Raw genomic sequence first — 24,102 nt, forward strand, 5'->3', positions numbered from 1 at the left:
TGCGGATGACTTACCACAGATCTTCGCATTTCAACGGCCAAGGACGACAAAAGTGGGTAATTGGCGCAAGTCGGTGCGTGCGCAATAAACAAGCCTTCCATGGCGCATCTTCCTCCGAAGACCCCTCGTTTTGGTACAGAAGCACTCTTCCGTGCCAGCTTCTCAAGTAGGACGTTCATCACAGCTCTATAAAAGCGTACGATGGCGTTGTCCCACTCCTACCCTCTTATTCTCGTAGGGAGGTCCCATGGCTTCTCTGATACGACCGATCCGACGAAGGAGCCATCGTGAGCTGTCCCTAAATTAGGGGTTCGAGTACGGAGTACCGCAAAGCCTCGTTCACCTGGAGCCAATCACACCTGCTCCTGTGGAGCATCTTGTCCCAATCCGGTGAAGACACGGATCACGCACCTGATTAGGAAGTTTGATGATGGAGAGGTGGATTTGTGGAGGCATCTGATTGCCAAAAGAATGCATTTTTTTGGCTGGTATAAGGCACAGTTTCCATATGGCGCTCTCCAGGACAACGGTTCCAGTGTAAAGTTTGGTGGCATCATTGTCCAACTGTTTCATTTCAGCTGGACTGTGACCAAATTACCCCTCCACGTCCAACAACTCCGCATCCTTCACGTCAATTTCTTCCCATTCCATACTCCACGGGGCGCTGTCCCAATCTAACAGAACTTGAGCGTCAGCACCGATGCGCGCCTGATAGCACGCATCCTGCCGATCTCTTTCGAACGAGTCGATATCGGGCACGATGAATGCGGCCGCTCCATTATCCTGGCTTGATGGCCTCGTCTAAGCGAAGATGCTTGGCACGGCTTCTGGAAGGATAGCGGGTGGTGAATGGTGGTCCTGTGCGCTCCTTCGTTAAAAAGAAGTCAAGAGTCAAGTGTCACGAGGCTCTGAGGCCCCTGTATATCGCTATATCAGAACATGAGACTCGTGTATACGAGTGCGTGGCTGGTGACTTCGGCTGTGTGACGTGTCATTTGAAAGGCTTGGCCAAGGCTTGGTGGTGACCACAGAGACGAGCGGAACAATCGTCCATCATGAGATGTCACTCATGTCTCCAACAACGACGACCGCGTATGGTGCTGCGCTTCGGCACCTGAATTCTCGGGGACTTATGCGAAGTAAGGAAGAAGCCCTGGTTAACAAAGGGTGGCTCAATGACTGTATTCATCAAGGTAGGCATGTGTTTTGGGGGAGATCTACGGCATCTACACTTTTCTAAGAATGGACACCGAGTCAAGATGATCATTCCACCACACCACGACCATGCTCCCACTGAACCTCCAGGAACCTCCGAGCACTTTCCATGCCCCTCCCAGGCCCCTTTGGCAATTGCCACATGAAAACACCAAGAGGGAAAAAGTATGAGATCACAATGTCGCAGCATGACGTCAAAGATTCAGGCACATGAGAAGACACACGACCTTTTTCAATCCGCCTCGATTCCTCTCTGTGACCTTGATTGTTCTTATCACTCTCGAACAAAACCAATTGACACCCTCGAATTTGAAGAAGTCTCTCTTTTTGTTGAAGAACCACACACAATGGCAGCAAGAAACGCAGACTCTATGACCAACGCCCAGGGCGAATTCATGCCTCACAAGCCCCGCGATGAACCCATGGAGAAGCATGGTGTAGGTATCTCTTGACATACCTGGGACCTGAACCACTCCACGACAACCCTTTCCAGACACTGACATTGTTATTTTCGCGGTTTCCAGCACCAAGTAGGTCAAAAGGTCTCGCCGGCGGACCACGCCCCCGAATTCTCAGCCAAAACCCTACCACCAGGCACGGCTCCCGCAAACGCAACATTCCAACCCAACCCGACGGGCGAAGTGCCCGGACAAGCCTTCAACGACAACGTCGACCGCTCCCACGGCAAGGAAGGCGTGCGCACCGACCCCCTGAGCACCTTGCCCGGCGCCACGTCCGCTGACGTGCACCAAGGTCTCGGCCATCCGGGCCAAGGCCAGACGTCGACGGAGCTGCGGCACGAAGGACACCATACGGCCAGCAAAGCGACTTCGGGCCCCGAGGGCGCCGGGGCAACGGGCGGCTCGGGTCTCCGCGACCCCAGCGACGTGAACAGCGAGTTCCGCCGCCTCCAGCAGGAAGGCGATCAACCTCGCGGACCCGTATCAGGACACAACGTGAGTATGACAGGCGCCGAGGCAAAGGAACCCGTGTCCGCAGAGTTCGTCGCCGCGGAGGGTGGCAAGGCCGGAGAACACGCGGGATACTCCAAGGCCAAGGGCACGACGGGAGTGCCAGACAGGGGCGCCGGGAATCCTCGCGAGTAAAAATGAAAAGCAAAGACATGCTATGATTTTTTGTCAATGGGGGCGGGGGGGCTTTCCACCAGCATGGGATGGGTTTCGGTCACGCATGAAATATTGTTGTCGCTGTCCATACACAGGACAGGACAGGACAGCACGGGGCAGAGTCATCAAACAGTTTGGAGTTGATTGGAAGAGAGAATCAGCCACCAATATCGAACACATAGCATCGGAGAAGTTGGGGACACCACAAACCCTCCCCTCTGAATAGAGATGACCACTAGGGTGGGTGTATCTCATCAAGTCTCATCCCATCCCATCCCATCTTATCAGGCGACAAAACGGCAAGCCCCAAAAGGGGGGAGGACCAGCGTTGACACCGGCGTCCCCCGTCCCTCAACCTCCTGTAGAAACGCATCGGATATCACATATCAGATGATTCCCGTCCATAGATCACACCTGGAACTAAAAAATCTATTGGACGATTCCACGCTCGAAATGTCTGTCTCTTCTTGAACGTAATATGCCCACAAAAACCAGTCCAGAACACAAATTAAAACGAGTTAATCAAGAAATCGGGAAACGGTCTAGCACTCCTTAGGCACAGACGGAGTGATGAAGCTGAAACCCTCGAGAAACATGTGACATCCTAGGACCACCCACCGTGTTTGTCCTATTGATCATATATCTATACACACAGGTTCATGATTGTCAATCCAATCTACGGAACAACGCACATTCGATATGGAGTGATATCACCCAGACCTTCGCAATGATGAAACTGTGTCCTCAGTTGTGTCCGTGGCTAATCAATCACCAGCCTCTCGTCCACACCTTCTCGCCCTTCTGTCACTTTGACGACTCCATTCACCGTCCCATTTGCGTGCAAATCCCCATTCGCACCTCTTGCCACGGTGCTCCCTTGCACCACCTGGACTCCGCCCATCTGCTTGGTTCTGTCCTCGTAGCTATCGACCTCGACTCCTTGAATCAAGGCTTGGCTCACTCCCTCCAAGCCCGCCACAAACACACAAAGCAGGCTGCCAATCACAAAGTGACTAATCGTGGTGCCGATGTCTAGCCAGCTCCCCTCGTCCTTGACCATCCAGAAAAAGTTGAGGGTCATGACATCGCTAATGCTCATCACCGTCATAAACAGCGCCGAACTCTGTAGCCCGAGTCTGCGATTGAGAATTCCCAGTGCCGCCGAGATGATGGCAAAGGGGACCATCAACTTGAAGAGTAGGAGAGCACCCTGCGAAAAGGGGTCAAAGATCGGGATGAGGCGGTATACGGCATCCAGACTGAAGCTGGAAACCGACGCGATGTTACCGGTGGAGAAGAAGGCGGATTGGAGAAAGAAGAGGAAGAAAAGGGCACGACGGAGGTCCGTGAGTGCAAGTGTGCGGAAGGTCTGATCGGGATGGAGGTTCTCGGATTTCTGGGATTTGGAGGTTATGGTGATGCCGTTTGCGGAGGGCATGGAGTCCAAGGAAGCGTCTCGTGGTTGTGGTGGCCCATGGAGCTGGATGGCGTGCTCGAGACGTACCCACGTGAGTAGCGTGGCGCAGAAGGCAAAGTAGAAGAGGCCCTCATACGATATGGTAAGAAGAACAAACGACGGCGCGAATGTTAGGAAGATAATGACGAGACGATGAAGGTAGTGTTTGTTGGGTGCTATCCGGTGCACGAAGGGGAGGATAACAGAGGCAATCAGAACGAGCCAACCGATGACTTGGTTTCCAAGAGGCAGCCCTTTCTTTGCCTGAAGTGAGGCGACACTTGAGCGTGTGACGATGATTGTCAGCCCAATAATACCGATCTGAAGACCCATGAGAACTCGAGATAGCAAATTGGGTTCTGCTTCCTGAACTCGCGATTTCGACTGCTTGGTGATATCGTGCTCAAAAGCAAGATAGAGAACGCCGGCGCCAAACATAAGTGAGCCTCCTGCAGTGATCATGTTGGAACTCTCAACCTTGACCACTGGGAGAAGTGTAAAGGTGCTCAGAATCAGGCAGCCCGCTGCCCATGCCAGCACAATTAATTTGTTTGTCTTGATGAAATCCACACCATATGCGGCCGGAAAGACCGCTGCAACAAGGTAACACACGGTGAAGATAATGCGATGAAAGTATGATTGCACCTGTAAGGGTCAGCGATCAGATTCATGATAGAGTTGATTCCTGTCACAAACCAGAGCTTCGATAACGAACAAATACAGCAGCACCTGGATAAGAAGAGAAAGAGATCGAGAAAAGCTGCGAACATGGCCGAAAAGGACACTGACCCCGGAAAAGAGAGCCTTTCTCCTGGCAAACACTTCCTCCCAGAAGAAGACTGGGAAGAAGGCATAGGCGTAATATGTTACAGGCGACTTTTCAATGACAAAGAACGAATACAACACAACCAGGAGAGACGAGAACATCATGGTTGTGCCAACCGTCCTCTCATCTTGTACCGCACCATGGAGGACATGCAGGTCAATGACGGTCGTGATTGCATAGGTAATCCAGCCGAGATATCCAATGGTAATAAGTGCTCGAAGAAAAAGCCAGTCATAGGTTTGCAAGTACCGAAGGCCCTGGAGGGCGTGATCGAACAGTTCCGAAGACAACTGGATGGCTACCTCGTGCTGGTTATTGTCGATTGCCGATTCGATGGCGGCAATTCGATCAGCCACAGAGGCGTTAGCTTGCGAAAAAGGGGGGAACGGTTGAAAATTAAGTGAGGTGGCCTTCTTCTGTTCCTCCTTGACTCTGTACATCTCAAGGACTTGCTTGGTGTTCACAAGCGACGCACCAGCTTTCTCCTGCGTCGATGCAGCAAGATACGACAACGGTAGCTTGCCGACAGAGTTGACTGGAAACTCCAGTCCCGCCAGGTACGCCATGAGCGCAGCAACATCGGCTTGGTCAACATCGTGGCGTTGAACATGGTCAAGACCCCAGTCGGAGGAGAGGCTGTCATGGCCGGGAGCGTTCTGATCTGGGAAAAGCTGGGGACGGGCCACGCCGGCACCCCATACGATCAAAGGGGTTCTTGTATTGTCGGGATGGCCGTCTCCATGACTCCCCCAGTCGCTCATCCCGTGGTCCGCCGTGAAGACGTACGAGGTTTCCCCATCAGCGTAGAATTCCTCGATCAAATTCGTAATGGCCTCAACACCCTGGTCGACAATCTTAATGTTGTGAAGGTATTCTTTGGAGTATGGCCGGTAAGAGTGGCCGGTCGTATCCAGGCCAAGCAGATGCAAGAACAAAACAAGTTTGTCCTCTCGAAGCATTGCATCAAGGGTGGCATTTGTGCTGGCAGATTGGAAAAGATCTTTAACCTTGTCGAACACCCAAGTATCCAGTGATGTGGCATCTTGCGAGTAGTCCTCGAATTCTGCAGCATAGTGATCGGCATCAACCCGTCCTGGTACTGCCCCTTCCTTAAACATCGGAAGAATATCCGGACTGCCCCAACTCCATGTGTGCCGACTTCGATTGAAAACGCTGTCGAAATCAACAGGGTTCAGCTTCCACCCAGTCGTCACCGCAGAAACGTCTTCGTAGAGACCGGCTATGAGTGCGACGTGACCAGGCCGCGACTCTGTAGGGACCCTTGTATGGGAGACGCCGAAGGTACCGTGCTCAAGCACTCGAGATCGCAGAAAAGGAGCAAGAGGCCGCGGTGTAGGGTCGAAATTGTCTGGATCGGGAGGAGAAGGGTCTGGAAAGGATTGAAAGGCCTTGTCAGCGCGCAAACCGTCCCCAACAAACAAAATGAGCCGTCTTGACGGAGCATGATCTTGCTGCAGAGGAATTGATCTCATGCCATGGACGATCGGGCTAACAAAGTAAATGTCGAAGATGGAGTAGAGATAGATCAGATGGAAGACGACGGCGACAGCCAGAAAGCCTCCGCGGCCGATTCTGGCCATGTTGGGCGTGGAATTAAGGAAAAGAGCGACTTGGGTGAGACAGTACCGATACCATCATAAATCAGCATAAAGTACAATCGTGATTCTTGCGCGTCGACGTCCTCGCATCTCTCAATCCCTCAATTCAGGGAGAATGAGGACAACATATCACAAGAGGCAAGTGCGCCGAGTCTCAACGCCACAACGACGACACGTGGGGCCTCAGAGCCTCGTGGGTGGGCGCCGCGAATGGTTGGTAGTACTCGGTACGAAGAACACAAGGAGGGCCAGATGGCCTCTTGATACAAGTCTATCTAATCATCTTCAATCAGGTAGTTGAGCCAGAACTTCAGGCCCTCTACACCTTCTTCCCGACATAGAGCACCTCTCTCCTCTGCCATCTCGAGTTCTTCGGCTGCAACACCCAGGCTCCAGCCAAACTGTACAGCTGCCTGTTGTGCTGTTACTCCAACGCCATACGCCGGCCTGTCCCATGCCTCCGATGTAGCAGCCGTCGAGATTTTTAGTGACGCGAGCCACCCTTTGATCTGGCCAACCGTTTTCTCGTCACTTGCATTCCGCTGTTGCACCACCAAGAGTCCACTCTTGAAGCGTCGTAGCTTGATAGGCAGGCCCAACTTTTCCCATGCTTCGGCCGCTTTGTGGAAATCAGAGGGGCTGACCAGTTCCACCCCATTCTGACTTCTGTTGAACGTTGCCCATAAGTCAACCAGACTCATTGTGCCGCCTTGACGTCGCAATATTCCCCGTTGATCGTCCGTAGCATATTCGGCCAAATTTCTTGCCAGTTCGGAGATGTAGAGTGCAGAAGAATTGTCCCCGATCATATCCCTTGTTGCCAACATGCCGAGTGCCGCCGCTGACTGGGAGACGAGAGGGTCGGACGAGACTCCGGGGACACCTGTTTGTGACCCTGACTCAACAGCAAACCGCTCTGCCAGCGCAACCACATCTTTTGCTGATGCCATCAGAGCCTCCAGATCTTCAAAAGCATTGCCCAGCACCGCTTCGTTGATCTTGCGGGTCTGGAGTCCGCGCTGCTCAAGTCCGGCAATGCCAACGGCCACAGCTCGTGATTCAGATGACGGCACAAGGGCAGGATTTCCAAGTGGTGTTGGGGAACGGTCAAGATCAGGGCGTGGAATGGGTGGCGCATTTTGTAGCAGCCACTTTCTCTGTATCATTGCATTTTTAAGTCGCTCATAGAATACACGATCACCTCCATTTCGAAAAGAAAACTTCACACTTGGGGTGTCATGCTCTTCCTCCAACGAAAGTCCCGAGATTTCAGGTCCTGGTGATTCAGACCGACTCACCGAATCTTCAAGTGCCTTTCTCTGGATGGAGTCCGGTACCGGGAGGGGTGCAGAGCATAGTTCGCAGATGCGCATCCCAGGATGATTGTGAAATGTACACCGGGGACAAGTGATGTTCTCTGATGAGGCCCCATCTTCATAGGACTGGGTGTGGGAATCAGGTGTGAGATTGATTGACTCGGGTCTGGGTGCCGGTAGGCGCTTTGCATTCGCTGAAACAGCTGCTTTGAGTACAAGAGAAAAGGGCGGCTTGATCCCGCACGCCAGGCAAGGCGGTAGTGGAAACGATTCCGTCGCGATTGTAGGATCAAAGTTAGACGGCACGGGGTTGGAGAAAGAGCAGATCGGGCATACCCAGGTGCCGATGACGAGTGGTGTCGGGGTAGGAGATATTGCGGAGGGACGAAATGGACTGGAAGCGCGTGTTGATGGAGTTGAAGAGGACGCAACCCTCTGGAAGCTTGGGGACTGTGACGACCCGGCTTTGCCTATGGTGCCAAACCTTCGTTTCGGCGGCTTTGGAAACAATGTGACCTTTGGGGAGGATTTGAGGAATCCAGCCTTGTTTGAAACAACCCCTTAGCACTTCTTACGTATGGGATAACGGGTCTTATTACCTGGAACTCGTGTTTCTCTACATCTTTGAGATCAACAGCCCATGAATTGGCCCGTGGATCTGCATCGTCGACATAACAAGCGCGGTGAGAGGTCAGATATGCATGACCTTTCTGGCAAGACTTGATCTTGTATTTTCTAATTAAGGTCAGCCTGGAGATTGTAATATTTCGGAAGTGCCAGAGCCAGTCTCACCCTTCATACAGCCCAACCCCGTCCTGTACAAATAGAAGGACCTCATCTGGGGACAGGGTCGGGCGCGAGCCAGCGGTCAGATCTGGCTTTTTGAGGAACATCCGGCAGTCTATGCAAACTGAAGTTCATTTTCGAAAGTAAAGACGTCTTTGAAGATGTCTGTCGCTATAAGTCTGGCGTCTGCAACATCTTCCCATTGTGTAATGAAGAGATCATCAAGCACGACGAAGATAGATATTGAAGAGGGAGTTTTCGCTAACCCATATCGAGTTAGTCCCTGTGCCAAGGGACGGTCCTCCTGCGACCACCACGTTCAACGACAACTTCAGGGCTTTCCCTCCCTTTCCTCTCACCGTCTCCTGTTCCTTTCACCAAAGCGCCGGCATCAGCGATTCTCTGCCTGCTCTTGTACCGCCTCGCTCTCTGAGATACATTTCTTCACTTTCTGCTAAACCTTGCCTCGTATAGCCTTGTACTCCTGGACTCGCTGCCATGTATTCATCTCCTGCTGGCCACCCTCCGTGGCAGACTTCATACCCGTCGCTGAACCACCAGAATCATGCTTACGTACCAGTTCCCGCGCGAAATGCCTTTGGCTCCCAGTCGCATCTTCCTCCGCCACCCACCTATACTCCCACTCCATTGCCACCTCAACAATATGTGCCCTCACCTCCAACAAACACCGTGTCAAACACTGCACCGCCCCAAACGCAACAGCCAGCACGACAAAAGATAGTCTGGTCTCCAGATGTCCGTGACTATGTCAACCGCTCCTTTGCCAAAGCCGCAGAAATACGGGATGTCTCGAAAGAGCAGATTGAAACAAAACTCAAGGAAATCATCACTGATGCAACTCAGAGTGGCAAGTTGGATACTATCAACTGGAAAGAGCTGCCACTACCGCAACAAATGATTCGGGATGAACGCAGTCGTGCTCTTCTTGCCCCCATATCCCCTCCGTCTTATGTTCCTCATGTACCTGTTCAAACCGCTTCCACCACTCCTTACCACCCTCAACCGGATGTTCCACGTAAGCGCAAGTCCACGGAATTCTCAGCGGATGGTGAAATTTCTACATCACAACCACCTTGGAGGACGAACGGACGAACTCCCGGATCTCTGGCTGACCGTGTTTCCTTCAACCCATCTGAAAAGCGGCCTAAACTCGACATGAATAAATCCGTAAGTAAAACCCAGGCAAGCCTGGATTCTCGCAGGCGGCGATTCGAGGAGACACGCGCGGGATCTGGTTCACCACGTACACAAGAGTCATCGCGGGTTGCTTCACCGGAGCCGAGGGTGACTGGACCAATTGTCGGCCGGTCGCAAAAACTCGAGAAGAACTACTTCAGACTGACATCAGCCCCCAATCCTGATGATGTCCGACCTCTGGAAGTCCTCCGCAAAACTTTGGAACTCCTCAAGAAGAAATGGCGCACTGAGGGCAACTATGTCTACATTTGTGATCAATTCAAATCGCTGCGGCAAGACTTGACCGTCCAACATATCAAAAACGAGTTCACCACCAGCGTCTATGAGTATCATGCTCGCATTGCTTTGGAGAAGGGTGACCTGGGTGAGTATAACCAGTGCCAAACACAGCTACGAGCGCTGTACAAACAGAACCTCGGTGGTCACCCTGTGGAGTTCAAGGCATATCGTATCCTCTATTTTATCCACACGTGCAACCAAACTGACATGAATGACGTGCTCTCTGATCTAACCCCAGCAGACAAGAAGGAACCAGCAATCAAGCATGCGCTGGAGGTTCGCTCGGCTCTCGCTCTTGGAAATTACCACAAATTTTTCAAATTGTATCTCACCGTGCCCGACATGGGGGCATATTTGATGGATATGTTCGTAGAACGTGAGAGGCTAGCGGCATTGGCGTGTTTGTGCAAAGCGTAAGTCCCCCCAATTTCCCTAGCAACATGACTTTGGTCGCTGAACTGTTTGCAGGTACAAACCGGACGTGCGATTGCGCTTCGTCACTGAGGAACTCGGATTTGAGTCGGACGAAGAGGCCTGCCAATTCATCCTCGACCATGTCCCAGACGATTCCTCGAATCTACTTGAAGAACGCGATGGTGATGTCCGCTTTTTAACTGCGAAGGCGGGGAATATCTTTCAGATGGCAAAGATTAGAGCTTTTGGCCAGGTCGACATCAAGGGTCAAATATGAGATACCCATTCAGTTGGTCTCCACGAGGTCCTGGAGACGTTGATATATCTGGTCTTTGACCGCAATCGTTGATGCGACTGTCGGCTTGACATGCACCGTGTTCTCAGCACCTGAAATTCGATTGCCATTGGGCTGCTTGCATGTCATCTCTGAAGGCATGGAGGCTGTTGCGATTCTTTCTCTTTGGTCAACCTGTGCCGCAACTTTAGCATTGTGCTTTTGGGGTTAACAAATGGCCAGAGGCAGAGTTATTGGGAACTCGAACGTTGCGGGCCGGTTCACTGGTACAATTATTTTTTCCCATAGCCGTCATCGACGGTGAACAGCGTGGGAGATGCTTCGAGGCTCCTCGAAGGATGCGCATGAAGAAGACCTCCGTAGAGGCTTACAAGGACAATGGGTCTTCTCTGAGATTTACATTTCTGGAAGTAGTACAAAAGCTGGAAATGGATGTGATTGTTCGACAATTGGTGTAGGATCTGTCATGCAGTCTTTGTTAAACCCTGTCGTTTCAAGGACCTGAGACCTGCGTCGGGGAGGGTGGGAGGCTTGACGTGCAGGCCGGGATGAGCGAGCTGAGAAGGGTACAGGAGAGATGAGGTATTACTCTGATCCACCCAGCTGTGAGGACGAGTACTTGTAGTGGAGTGGAAGGGCTGATGGTTTTGAGTATACATGGCTTTCCTGCAGGGCAATGATTAATGGTTGGAAGGTTCCCCTCTGCCATCAATATGCGGCTAGGTCTAGCTGCACAAAGCACAAAGGGTCATCACGCGAGATGACTGGACGTCGTTGACCTTGTTGAGGACGGACGGCCGGTCAAACGGTAGCGGGTTGGGGGGGCTTCTTTGTTCTCGAATCTTTTGGGTTGTGGATGCTTTGGGAATGGTTTGATGGTTTAAGGGCCAAATGACTGAAGAATAGTGGCTGCCATGCGCCTGCGACCCTTTGTGCCCATGTCATCCCCCATGCCTGCGCCTGCGCCCGTGCCCGTGCTCCTACCCCTACCGAGTACCCATGCCTTTGCCCACGTTGCGGGTTGCGTCGACTACGGTACGGGTAATTAGCTAATTAACGCTTGGAACTCAAGTTCTTTCCATTTACATACATACCAAGAGTACCTCGCATGCGTACCAGACGCACCAGCCTACCGAGTACAGGTACCCCGGAAGTCCGCATGTCCTTCAAATCAGACCATCACATGCCTACCGGTTCTCAGTGAGAGGAGTGGGAGTAAGTCCCAAAGTGAATCATCAACATTCCCAATCTCTGGCCTTCCGTGACTGGCATTTGATGGGCAAAATTTGACTCCCTTTGCAATCTTGAATCCGTGGGGGCCATTGCGGGCTTGAGCCGGAACACCAGGAGGAATCCCTGCCAGACACGCTAGAGGAAACGCACCAGATCTTTTCTCCTTGCCCAAACCTCGTGTGCCGCCGCGCCTGTCCGAACAATCAACGACCTTTCCCCAGCCTGTCAAAACTCCTCCAAAGTTGAAACACATTCTGCCTCATCTTTGCTCCGAACAGTTCAACACCGTCCTAAACCAGTACGAGCCGTTGAAAGCCTCGTTCCACCTTGCCACTTCACATGCAGTCGATCTAGAACCAACAACAACCCCCATTCTCCTAGGAATTTCTATCCAGCCAAGGACGACTGCGGGGCACACGTCAAATGCGACAATGAAGGTATGTCACCGCCCATCATTCACAATGCTGCCCTTGCAAGATCGCAGGCGCTCATGTATCTCTCTCTTTAGGCTATCCGCCGATCTCTCAAGAGTGACAAGGACACGAGGCAGCCACCAAGTCTCACCATCACCCCCAAGACGATCCAGGCGCTTCCCCCCAAGAAAGTGATAAAAGCCTTATACGACTACGAGCCCAAAAATGGCAATGCGCAAGAGTTATCCTTCCACAAGGGCGACTTCTTTCACGTCCTGAGCCGCGAGGACGACACAGAGTGGTACGAGGCCTGCAATCCGCTCATCCCCTCGGCGAGAGGGCTCGTGCCGGTGGCCTTCTTTGAAGTCGTCGGTAAGAAGCAGCGACAAAGTGAAAACTCTCTTTCATCCCCGGGGGAGAAGATGGATGGTCACGACTCGGGATTTTCAGAGAAAGGCTCGACCAACTCCGGCCACACAAGATCCGAATCAACAGCCACTACAAGACCGAGTCCAGGAGCACACCAGCGAGGGCCGAGTATGACCGGAAGAAGCCCGGGCGCCATGGTCTATGGTGTGGTGCAATACGATTTTCATGCTGAAAGGGCAGATGAGCTGGACGCCAAAGCCGGCGAAGCAATCATTGTCGTGGCGCAGTCCAATCCGGAATGGTTCGTTGCGAAGCCGATAGGACGGTTAGGAGGGCCAGGATTGATTCCGGTTTCGTTTGTCGATATTAAGGATACAGCGACAATGCAATCGGTGGCCGACCCCCTCGACGCTGTCCGGAAAGCAGGCGTCCCTCGAGTTGAAGAGTGGAAAAAGTTTGCAGCGGAATACAAAAACAGCAGTATCAGCCTGGGCAAGTTTGACAATCCCCAGGCTCAAATGTCATCCGAGATGGCTCGCATGAGCATTCAAAATACCTCCTCGCAGCAATCACTCCCCAACACAAACTATGTAAGTGGAAGGTCTTGTTGTCGCAATCTAAGAGGTGAGGTTAACCCGGTATCAAATAGAACGGTGCGAGAATGTCGCAGCAGTCGAATATCCCTCTTGCACCGATCAGCGCTTCAGTGCCCCGTTATTGTTTCGACAACGACATGTACTGGTATATCATCGAATGTCAAATGGAAGACGGTCGATGGTGGGAGCTATCACGATACTACGCTGATTTCTACGACTTTCAGATTGCTTTACTGGAGATGTTCCCCGAAGAAGCCGGCAATAAGGGCAAGCCTCGTACCCTCCCGTTTATGCCTGGGCCGGTAGCACATGTCACGGACGCAATTTCCAATGGTAGACGCCAGAATTTGGACGAATATATCAAAAAGATAGTGGCAATGCCGCCTCACATCTCCAAAAGCATGCTTGTGAGAAATCTATTCAAGCCCAAACCGGGTCAAGATTTTGAAATAGACCCCAATGCGCTAGGCGAGGATTACCGACTATCCGCGGGATCGCAGCAATCGATGCAACCAGTCTCGCGGACGTCCTCTAACCAGCAAGCGCCCGGTATGGCGTACGGAGGTATGCCACCTCCCAGCGCACGAGCGTCCCAGCAACACCGAGGCCCTGTAACCATGTCCGCTGGGACCGGCGTGGCTATGGGAGGGCCCCCTTTCCTGCACTCCCAGGCCAGCAACTTGACTCAAAATTCCACCTCCTCGAGCATGAAGGCTAGCAACGCCAACGCTGTTATGAAGGTCAAGGTGTTCTTTCAGGATGACATTATTGTCCTGCGAGTACCTCAGGACATTATATTTGCTGCACTGCGGGAGAAGCTGATGGAACGTCTAAAGGTCAATGAAGACATTGTCATACAATATAAGGACGAGCCAACGAACACTCTGATTGACCTCGAGAACGATGACAACCTCGACGTCGCGCTACAGCGGAACCCAAAACTAACACTCTACGTCAATTTTGCGGGCGCTTGAGGGAACGATGTTATTCTTCCGATGATGCCTTCTGAATATTGCCAATGAGCAGCTTCACGAGTCTCAGCGCTGTTTTGCATTGACTCGCAAGCCTTTTTCTTACGCGCGACTTACAGAATGAGCGACAGAGCAATTGATGAGACGAAGAATTAATGTGACGATGTTTGGCGCTCCTGGGAGGCGTCCTCGGGTCGATCTTGGAGGAAGACTTTTCCATTTCTCGCAAAAAGTTTCAAGACTTTCGGCCTTGTCTGGAAAGAGGGGAGAGGATATGAAGTTGCTTACGTGGAGTTGAAATCTCTCGAAGTCATTTTTTTGGACGGATCTTTGACAGGTACGCGGCGGCGGCGCGATGAGACATGGATGATGGAAAGCCTTGTGCGCAAATTATAGTCCCTTCTATCATGCGGGTATGCAGGCCATTTTGGGTCAATATGATAGTCCTCAGAGGTCTATAGAACCTGCTCTTTGTAATGAAGTTCTGCCACCATCTCTAATCACTGGTTCAAGACCGCGAGACCACATGTCTTTTGTCTCCACTCTCACGGTCCTAAGATGAGAAAAATAAGATAAAAGGGGAAAACGGCGGCTGAAAGATCTGACACTGGTGAGCATCGTGTCTTGACTGACGGCAATAGTTTTCTCGCCGATGGTTGTCCGAGGTGGCCGAGATCACAAACTGCGGTGTTTATTCCGAAGGCGCAAGAGCAATTCGCTCTGACGTCTCTGCACTGCGGCGGATATTCTCTTTATCAAGATTATTGTAAATACACCTCCTCGCCATGACTCGGCTGGTCTGTTAGCACAAGGGCGGGTCTGCTCTGTGAAGTTAGGCATTCCTTGTTTGAGCAAGATGAAGGCGCCTGTGCAACCTTTCCGCATCGCCGTTCAGTCCTACGTAAGAGCTCTGCTCTCCGATACCGCAGCCCAGCCGTTGAGGCGGACGATATGCACCAACTGCCTTGACACTCTGCGACGGCAAAGAAAAGAGTTGAGAAGTTCGTCTCGCCAGATCCATGTCGTGGCCAGCAATGGAAGAAGTTCCAGGAGTCTTCGACAGACGGTCCGAGTGCCGAGATCGGTCCAGCGGCACCAGCAGCAGAGACGAGAGCTTGCCAGTGTGACCGATGTTTCCACGCGCGGACCTTTGGAGGAGTATGACGAGAGAGTGCAAACGAGACGACTGCGGGAGGATGAACACCAGAGAAGTGCGTAGACGATGTCGCTCTTTTGTTGTTTCATGGGTTGAGCTACCTCCAGACTGACTGACTGGCGTGTCCCCAGCTTTGATTGAACACCTCCAAGACCTGCACGAGACTCTAAAAGAATACAACCCTCCCAAGATCGTCCACCCGGACGTCAACGATCTCCAGCCGCCCAAGAAATCTCTGTTTGGGTCTCTGTTCGGGGGTGGGAACAAGAAGAAGGCCATAGGCGAAATACCAGAGAACCTGCCCAAGGGACTGTACATGTATGGCGACGTTGGTTCTGGCAAGACCATGCTGATGGACCTCTTCTTCGACACATTACCTCCCAACATCACCTCCAAGACTCGAATTCACTTCCACAACTTTATGCAAGACGTCCACAAGCGATTGCACAAGGTCCGCATGCAATATGGCAACGATTTTGACGCCGTGCCTTTTATCGCGGCGGATATTGCCGAAACAGCCCAGGTCCTCTGCTTCGATGAGTTTCAGGTTGTTGATGTCGCGGACGCCATGATCCTCCGTCGATTGATCGAGGCTCTGATGTCGCACGGCGTTGTATTGGTCACGACGTCGAATCGACACCCGGACGATCTCTACAAGAATGGGATTCAGCGACAGTCGTTTGTCCCGTGCATTAACCTCCTGAAGAAACAACTCAAGGTCATAAATCTCGATTCCCAAACGGACTACCGCAAACTCCCAAGACCTCCCTCAGGAGTGTACCATCATCCGCTCGATCGAGCGGCCGTCTCTCACGCAAACAAATGGTTCCGTTTCCTGGGCGATCCCGAGAACGATCCGCCTCATCCCACGACAATCACCGTTTGGGGTCGCGAAGTCCAGATCCCGCTCGCCTCAGGCCGTTGCGCCATGTTTACTTTCCACGACCTGATCGGTCGCGCTACAGGTGCCGCGGACTACATTGAAATGATGCGCAGTTTTGATGCGTTCATCGTCACCGACGTGCCCGGCATGACTCATAGAGAACGCGACTGGGCTAGGCGGTTCATCACTTTCATCGATGCCGTGTACGAATCGCATGCAAAGCTGGTTCTCACAACCGCAGTGCCTCTCTCTCAGCTTTTTGTGTCCAAGAGTGAGCTAGATGAGTCGCTGAATAAAGTCACCCACAAAGTTCAGAATGACAAATCTGGTGCGTCCAAAGAAGAGCATGCTGTCGTCGAAGAGGTCAAGAAATCCTCCGAAGGAAGAGGGGCACGCGAGGAGGAAGGGGCGGATGTCGACGACGTGATGCGCAACCTCATGGATGACCTGGGAATGAATATGAGCATGTTGAAGCAAAGCTCCCTCTTCAGCGGTGATGAAGAGCGGTTCGCGTTTGCCAGGGCGCTCAGCCGTCTGAGCGAAATGGGAAGTCAGGAGTGGGTGGAGCGTGGGCTAGGGCTTGAGAAGAGAGGCGGATTGGAGGAGAAGGAGGGCTGGCAAAGGGTCCGGAGCAGATGGAGAGAGGACAGCCTCTGATCGATGTCAAGCGTGGTACAACTACATGATAGAAAGCGCAACAAGAGCCAAAGATCCGGCCTTGCAAGGCGTCCGGGTCAAAGACGTTGGATACATTGCTACAAGGTGCATGCATATATGGATATCCATTAGCCTGGAATTTCACTTATTGAGACAAAATTCTTGTGCTTGTGATAAGAGACATGTACGTGGTATATTTTGTAAAGAAACCAAGGGCACAAGGCTCACAACAAAGGCCTGCGGTTATTATGTGGCTGTTCACGTGAGACTGAGACTGAGACTGAGACCAGAATCGGATCGACGTCGGCGGCTGAGGCCGCGCCATGGCCCATTCAACCCCCATTTCACCCATTGATATCGCATCATCTCCTTGGGACTTGAAAGGACTCCGAAAGCCAAACTAGCATCTACAGTCGGTCCCTGCGCACTGTACCTTTTCCTTACTTCAACCCGGGACTTGGTTCTACGAGAACAACTCCTCCTCAACAGGCCTGTCCGTACTCTTGTCTGTTCTGTACAAAGGAACAACCCCAGCCAGGTCCGCCTGTCAAACACCCCCCCTGGGATCCATATCCTTTGGGGCCCGTCGGGATCCTCCATGTCGCCGCCAGTCTCCGATGTCTCGCGTTGGTCGCCAGGCCAGCCATGAGCAACAGTTCCCTTAGCGGCCTCTACCAGTCTGCCAATAGTAGCACCTCGACCCTGCGCCCTCGAACCGGTCGTCTTATATCCTACCTGGACGATGAGGGTACTCCTACCCAGTCCACCGCCATATCTACCTCCACGTCCTCTACCCCGCCACTATTCCCCAGCAGAGGCGTCTCCCCCAACGACGCCGCGGTATCGAGGTCCAAGTCGACGGACAGACCGAGGAACGGTCGATCGAGTAAGACACATGCGAGGTCATCCTCGGGCACTTCAACCCCTACCGGAGGAAGTCAGGGGCTGTGGGAGCCATGGACCTCGCTCCAGGGCTTCGCGTCCACGTTATTAGGGAGTGAAGTGGCGGGCCCTTCGAAGGAGAAGGTCGCTGGCTCGTTCAAGAAGCCTCTATGGATGAAACAGGACAACCACTATGGCTCGAAAAAGACCTTGCCACAATGGGGTCCTTCGATTCAGTCCACCACAAATCTCATCCAGGGTAGTGTCGAGGAGCGGCGGGCAATGGTCCAGGCGAAGAAGAGGGAAGCCCTGCTGCTTGCAAGTGCATCAGAGAACCGCGATCGTCTGGGCAAATTTAAGAGACGTGACTCGGACGCGGAGTCTGCCGCACCGACTCCCGCGGACCAGAATGAGGATGCCCTTGTTTACATGCACAAAGTTGAGAAAGGGGACACGCTGGCTGGAATCATCATCAAGTACAACTGCCAGCCTGACCTCTTCCGAAAGGTGAATCGGTTCTGGCCCAACGACAACGTCCAAACACGAACGCATGTTTTGGTCCCGCTGGAAGGCTCCACCATCAAAGGCAGGAGAGTCGAGAGTCCATACCTCTCCAAAGATCTCTTTGATCCAGAGTCCGACCACCTCTCTCCTCAAGATATCCCCGACGCCAAACCGAAGCGCCTCGACTCTCCAGCATCCAATGGTGTTCACAGCTCCTCTCGCGCAAACACGACCATTTCCTCTGCTCTGACCTCGGAACCGATATCGCTCATCACCTCTCTCTCCGAAGATGTCGAGTTCAAACATGACTGCTGGGTCATGCTACCCAACTTCAAAGAAGCCACTGAGGTCCTTCGCGTGCCCCGTCGTGCATTGGGCTACTTTCCTCGTGCCCGTCGAAAATCGAACGCCACCCTTACGGCCTCGCCTTCGCCCACACCCAAAACCTCGTTCGATACGCTCCGCCACCCACCCACTCACGCCGCACAGCTTTCTGCCTCGTTAAATGCCTCTCCTGTCCGCCGTCCCAACTTTCCCTCGTCCCGGCTCAGCTCGTCTGGTCGTCAACGTTCTTCCAGTGTCACTGGAGGCAACCCCTTTGCTGAGGCCCTCCGCGGGCCCGGAGGGGTCGGCACCCTTCGCGGTCTTCGCACAGAAGCTTCTCGCCCGGGGCCAGCAGAGGACCCATTGAATCGCAAATTCAACCAATATTTCCCAGACTTCCTGCCACCACCTGGGGAAATCCCCCGGACGGGCTTCAGTGCGAAAATATCCACGTCCCGATCTACGCCCCGCGCGAGCTCCGAGTCGGTACGAAGCCTACGCTCTAACTCGAATGGCGCGGGTTTAACCGGCGACGTTGGCGGCGCGATCGAAGGGTGGATGAGGAAGATGGCCGGCGCGGGAGCAAAGAGGGAACGCAACGGCGCCGTTGACCGAATGGGCGACCTGATCGAACTGGAGACAAACTCGGAATTCCACGAAGACAGGCACATTCAAACAAAGCCGGTCGAAAGCGACGGAGGCAGGGGAGTGGGCGTGGATGAGATAGCAACAACACCCGCCGCCGCCGCCGCCGGCACGACGGGGTCTGCTACCGAAGAAGCGCTCTTGAACGAGAGATTTCCCATGAGGGGCAGAGTGAGGAACGCATACGCCCCTCATCAGAGGTCAGGGGGCTGATTGACTCTTGTCTGTCTGTCTGTCTTTCTGTACTCGTTGCTCGGTATCGGGTACTGGATACTGGATACTGCGAATGAATGGTATCTATCTATCACAGGCCATCTATCTCTTATTGGACATGGACATGGACATGGAGGTGGACAGGATTGGACTTGGACTTTTGGGAGGCTAGAATAACTATCAATCGATCAATCATTCGCCAATTGGTCACATTCACCGTGTCACCCCGTCTTCGTTATGGAGATGTACCTGCCAACTACCTAGTATATTATTCTTGGTATAGCAAGCTGGTATAAACTGGTATAGACTGGTATAGCCGGGATAACTAATAACCAATAGCCATCTACATAGCTTGCTACAGTAGCTCAGTAGCTATGTGGCTATGTAGGTAGCTACCTAGCCAGTTAGTGGAACAAGATGATGGATGATAAAGTAAAATAGATTGCCATTTGACTGCCATTGCCATTGTGCCTTACTTAACTCAACTCAACTCACCCCTGCTAGCTAAACTGGGTATATACTTCATCTACCACCTCACTGCATTGCCAGATTCGATCGACGGTTAGGTTAGGTTAGGATAGACTATCTTTCTGGGGCGGTCGATTCTCAGATGGCCAGCAGATACCTCCCTACACATGCCATCTCATCGACGATCTGACAGCACAATAGATGGATGAGCTGCTCTATATTCACAATACTCTCTCTGTCTCTCTGTCCTTTCAATCTCTCACTAGCTCCCCGCTCCCCGCCCCCTTCCTCTGGCCTTCATGTTCTTGTACATCATGGTCACTTTCTTCAATCAAAATGGCATTTCTCCAATCCACCTTTCCCCTCTCCGCTTCTTTCCAAGATATCAAAAGGGCCTAACTGGCAATAAAGAAAAGGGGAACGACTTATATAAGAAAAATCAGAGTGTGGTGTTTCTTTCGTGAGCGGGCATCGAGTTCCAATCAATTGGTCGCACATCTTCCAGCTGTACAAGGTAGATCTTGCCAATCAGTTCCATCCCAAACTATTCTCAGCCATCACTGGTGGACTGATATACGTCCGTCCGCTTCGCTGAGAATTGCTGCGATCACTTGTCCGAGAGGTCCTTCCACCGAATCGAGTACCATAACTGCCACGTGCCCCAACCATCAGGTTCGACTGTTCACCAGCACGAGGTCCACGATTCCCTGATTGCATGCTGCTTGACCGTTGGTGGCCAGCCTTTCTTCTCTTGTACCTTCGCGCAACAAGGAACATGGCAGCTCCATAGACTGCGGCACCAGCCACGGCTCCAACGGCAATACCAACTGAAGACGGCCGGATTGGCGAGCTCCCAGAGTCGGAGCCTCCGGGTGTGCCATCGTCAGGCGTGCCACTTTGGTCAGAAGTCGTGGCGGCAGAATTTGCCGAGTTAATGGGTGTCCCTCCTCCCGCGATTTGAGATCCAGGCAGAACAGGAATCGAAGGATCAATCATTCCCATCAGAGTTACGACCGACGGGTTGGGGTTGTTGTAGAGATCAGAGTTAGGATTCAGGAGCTGCAGGGAGAGCGTGTCGACTTTGTCTGCGGGAATGTACGCCATAGCCAAAGTGGTGATGTAGTTCAAAGTATCCAAAGTGTTGTAGGGCTGCAAATACTGCATCACCACTTGATCAAGGTCAATACCTAATCCGTGGGAAAGACCAACGGGCAGATAAGAGAATATTTGAGACACAGCAGTAGGGGAGGACACCACGAAAGCATAGTTGAGACCGTAATCAAACCCGAGCTGGATCAAGGTCGAGTTTTCTGGCGCGTCAGGTACACCACCTTGTGGTTGAATGACGCGAGGGAGTGTCGTTGGAATGACTGCAGCGCTTGTTGAAGCCGACTTGGACGTCTCAGTGGGGGGAGCCGTTGTAGCAGAGATAATGCTAGGGTCTGGAACAAACACTGTCGCCGAGTCTGTCCCAGTGGGCTTGACGGTGTTGACAGGGATCTCCGAGGTCGTGGGCCTATCAGTCGTGGTGCTTGCAATTGGTGTCGTCAAGTTTCCAACAAACGGCGTCACGGTCGGAGTCACTGTTGGGATAGTTGTAGGAGTTTCAGTGGGGGTCTCAGTAGGTGTGGTAGTCAGTGTGTTGCCGATTGTGTCAGTTGGTGTGCCAGTAGGAGTAGTGGTCGCGGTATTGTTCCCATTACCCCCGGTAACTGTGGGAGTGTCAGTCGGGGTGGTGTTAATATCCGTCGGACCAGTGGGGGTGGTCGTCGGCGTGTCAGTTGGAGTGGTATTGGGCGTAGTAGTCGGTGTTGTAGTTGGTGGCGGTGGAGGAGGGTCTGTCGGAGTATCAGTCGGAGTGGTTGTTGGTGTCCCAGTTGGTCCGTCTGTGGGCACATCCGTAGGTGTTGTATTTGGCGTGGTAGTAGGAGGTGCCGTTACCGTGTCCGTGGGAGTATCTGTGGGAGTGTCCGTGGGAGTATTGATATCCGTGATAGTGGGTGAGATTGTAGGGGTCGTTGTCACGTCCGAGATGAAGGAGTTGAGGTCAGAAGTCACATCAGCTGGACTCGAAGTGGTAGTGCCATCTGTAGAAGTTATGACCGAGTTTGCTGAGCTCACATCAGATGCTATTGAGGACGCAGCTGAAGCAGCTGAGGACAAAGCCGAGGAAATGGATGCGATGTCTGTGCCAGAAGCAGTGGCCGCAACTGATTGCAACGAGCTCGCCACGGACAATATTGAAGTTGCAGCATCGCTGGCCGATGAGAGAACAGACGAGGCGACAGCAGAGATGTCTGTAGTGCTTGCAGTGGCAGTGGCAGTGTCAGTGTCCGTAGATGAATCAGTCGTAATGATGGATCCAAGCCCCAGAGTAATACCAATCTCGTCAGTGCTCAGACCTGAAGTAGCGATAGATGTAATGCTTGCCGTATCCGTCCCAGTCGAAGTTGTATCACTGTTGATACTAGTAGGGACATCAGTTGCAGACGGGCTGTTGAAAAAGTCTGTAATCGTGGGTGTGTCTGTAGCCGAGACTGTGGCAGTGTCCACATCCGTTGCCGTATCAGTGTCAGTGCCTGTGTCGGTAGTCTGTGCGTCGGTGCTGGCTGGTGTCGATGTCGTTGTATCGCCCGAGATTTGAGATGCGATTCCAGACAAGGCATCAGATACCGACGATATCAAGCTACCTATTCCCGAGTCCGTAGAGCTGGAACTGTTGGGGTCGGTCGAGGTGGTCGAATTGTCAAACGTGACCTGCCTCTTCACGACCCTCGGGAAATAGTACCTGGGCTTGAGATCCGCTCCACGACGATGGGCAGGGACAGCTTCGGCAAAGGATCCTGCCACCACTGCAGCGAACAATGTAAGTGATGAGATCTTCATATCTTGAAGGTCGTTGTCTGGGAGGTTTCTGGAGAGTCCGTCAGCAAAACATCTGGCAGTTTTGTTCTGGCCTTTGCTTACTTTAGATCTTCTTGTGAAACGAGTGTATATGGTGAGAGTTGTTTAAAGGAGCGGCTAGGATCAAATGACCCTGATCTGTATCTCGAAAGAACCGTCCCAGACGATTTCTTGCGCTTCCGTCTTCTTCGCGGATTTGTTCAAACCAGTCTGATTCGGTCGAGTTATAAAACTAAGAGCAGGCTCACTGGCTGTCGAAATTTGTGATGGTAGGAATTCCTTTGTCCGGCAGGTCCGCAAACTGACAAAGTCGAACGATCAAAGGCCTCAGACCATATATTTTTGGCGACTTCTTTGACCCCCGGATGACCCGTGTCTTTCCAACAAAGGGATCTGATCTAAGCTATACTCCTCCTCGAATTGTTGGGCCAGCCAATTGCTCGCGAAGACAAAGATGGTATCCAAAGAGCTGCTGTGGGCGATTTGAAGACTCGATCTGTCGACTGAAGACACGACAAGGTGATCTTTCGGGAAGGGACTGGCAGCAATGCTGTAGAATGCGTCCAACAAGTGGAAAGAATTAAAGAGCGTGATCGATCGTGTCAAAATAGGCCGGACGTCGACGGTCTAAAGGAATGAACGCGAGCACGTCGGACTCGGTGCTGGCAAAACTGCTTGGACACGAAAGGGATGAAGAACCGCAGCCGTCGAGGCGGAGTTGGCAGGTCGAAAGGGAGGATTATCGGTCGCAGAACGAGAGACGGCGACCACGGCGACGTTGACGGATCATCGAGGCTCGATGATGAGGGCGTGCAGGCGTGAATGGAGAGTGCAAAGGACAGGTGAGAAGGAAGGCATTGTCAAAGGACGTGTCGAAAGGGAGAGGCTGAATGGAGTCCGTGTACGTGATGGGAAAGGAGTGAAGAGGCAAGGCCAACAAGCCAACAAGCGCAGTTGCTAAGCCCAAGCGGTGGCTGTTGGTCGAGACAAGGGCACGCCAGCGGCTCCTGGGGCGCAAACTCAAACGGAGAGATCTTGGGGAGTTAGTGGACTCGGCCCAGCCAAAGGTGGCCCCGACGGAGATATCTCTCAGGCACTCTACCCAGTGCACCCAGTGGTTATTTTCCGAGTATAACGAGTAACCTGTCCGTTACAGCCACGGGCCCCACTAGAGCGGACCTCGGGCTACCCACAGGCGCTCCTTGTTGGGCCTGTACCTTAGGACCTAGTTAAAGGATCAAGACGCTAAGACCGTACCTGCAGCGCAAATACTACCAAGACTCGTACTTGTACCGCGCTTCAAAGCCTGGGGGCTGGCTCAGCCTCCTCTTGT

General features: G+C 52.7%; 8 protein-coding genes across 8 annotated transcripts; 5 read left to right on the forward strand and 3 right to left on the reverse strand.

Annotated features, from left to right (window-relative positions):
* Positions 1-1,562: 1,562 nt before the first annotated feature.
* AYO20_01341 (hypothetical protein) lies at positions 1,563-2,321 on the forward strand (the record flags this gene model as incomplete). The annotated part of the gene is made up of 2 exons (XM_022639647.1): positions 1,563-1,652; positions 1,740-2,321. 2 exons carry the CDS (start codon positions 1,563-1,565, stop codon positions 2,319-2,321), a joined length of 672 nt encoding a protein of 223 aa, XP_022504483.1.
* A 781-nt stretch (positions 2,322-3,102) lies between these two features.
* AYO20_01342 (hypothetical protein) lies at positions 3,103-6,225 on the reverse strand (the record flags this gene model as incomplete). Its single annotated transcript, XM_022639648.1, has 3 exons — positions 3,103-4,443; positions 4,495-4,527; positions 4,588-6,225. 3 exons carry the CDS (start codon positions 6,223-6,225, stop codon positions 3,103-3,105), a joined length of 3,012 nt encoding a protein of 1,003 aa, XP_022504484.1.
* A 293-nt stretch (positions 6,226-6,518) lies between these two features.
* On the reverse strand, positions 6,519-7,616 carry AYO20_01343 (hypothetical protein; the record flags this gene model as incomplete). The annotated part of the gene is made up of 1 exon (XM_022639649.1): positions 6,519-7,616. One exon carries the CDS (start codon positions 7,614-7,616, stop codon positions 6,519-6,521), a length of 1,098 nt encoding a protein of 365 aa, XP_022504485.1.
* A 1,227-nt stretch (positions 7,617-8,843) lies between these two features.
* AYO20_01344 (hypothetical protein) lies at positions 8,844-10,533 on the forward strand (the record flags this gene model as incomplete). Its single annotated transcript, XM_022639650.1, has 2 exons — positions 8,844-10,255; positions 10,311-10,533. The coding sequence occupies 2 exons, from the start codon at positions 8,844-8,846 to the stop codon at positions 10,531-10,533; spliced, it is 1,635 nt and encodes a 544-aa protein (XP_022504486.1).
* Positions 10,534-11,501: 968 nt separating this feature from the next.
* On the forward strand, positions 11,502-14,136 carry AYO20_01345 (hypothetical protein; the record flags this gene model as incomplete). The annotated part of the gene is made up of 4 exons (XM_022639651.1): positions 11,502-11,586; positions 11,938-12,221; positions 12,293-13,156; positions 13,216-14,136. The coding sequence occupies 4 exons, from the start codon at positions 11,502-11,504 to the stop codon at positions 14,134-14,136; spliced, it is 2,154 nt and encodes a 717-aa protein (XP_022504487.1).
* An 853-nt stretch (positions 14,137-14,989) lies between these two features.
* Positions 14,990-16,829, forward strand: AYO20_01346 (hypothetical protein; the record flags this gene model as incomplete). Its single annotated transcript, XM_022639652.1, has 2 exons — positions 14,990-15,344; positions 15,421-16,829. 2 exons carry the CDS (start codon positions 14,990-14,992, stop codon positions 16,827-16,829), a joined length of 1,764 nt encoding a protein of 587 aa, XP_022504488.1.
* Positions 16,830-17,474: 645 nt separating this feature from the next.
* AYO20_01347 (hypothetical protein) lies at positions 17,475-19,397 on the forward strand (the record flags this gene model as incomplete). The annotated part of the gene is made up of 1 exon (XM_022639653.1): positions 17,475-19,397. One exon carries the CDS (start codon positions 17,475-17,477, stop codon positions 19,395-19,397), a length of 1,923 nt encoding a protein of 640 aa, XP_022504489.1.
* Positions 19,398-20,393: 996 nt separating this feature from the next.
* On the reverse strand, positions 20,394-22,751 carry AYO20_01348 (hypothetical protein; the record flags this gene model as incomplete). The annotated part of the gene is made up of 1 exon (XM_022639654.1): positions 20,394-22,751. One exon carries the CDS (start codon positions 22,749-22,751, stop codon positions 20,394-20,396), a length of 2,358 nt encoding a protein of 785 aa, XP_022504490.1.
* Between the last annotated feature and the right edge of the window lie 1,351 nt (positions 22,752-24,102).

Source organism: Fonsecaea nubica (genome assembly GCF_001646965.1).
Source record: "Fonsecaea nubica strain CBS 269.64 chromosome Unknown Scaff5, whole genome shotgun sequence".
NCBI lineage: Eukaryota > Fungi > Ascomycota > Eurotiomycetes > Chaetothyriales > Herpotrichiellaceae > Fonsecaea > Fonsecaea nubica.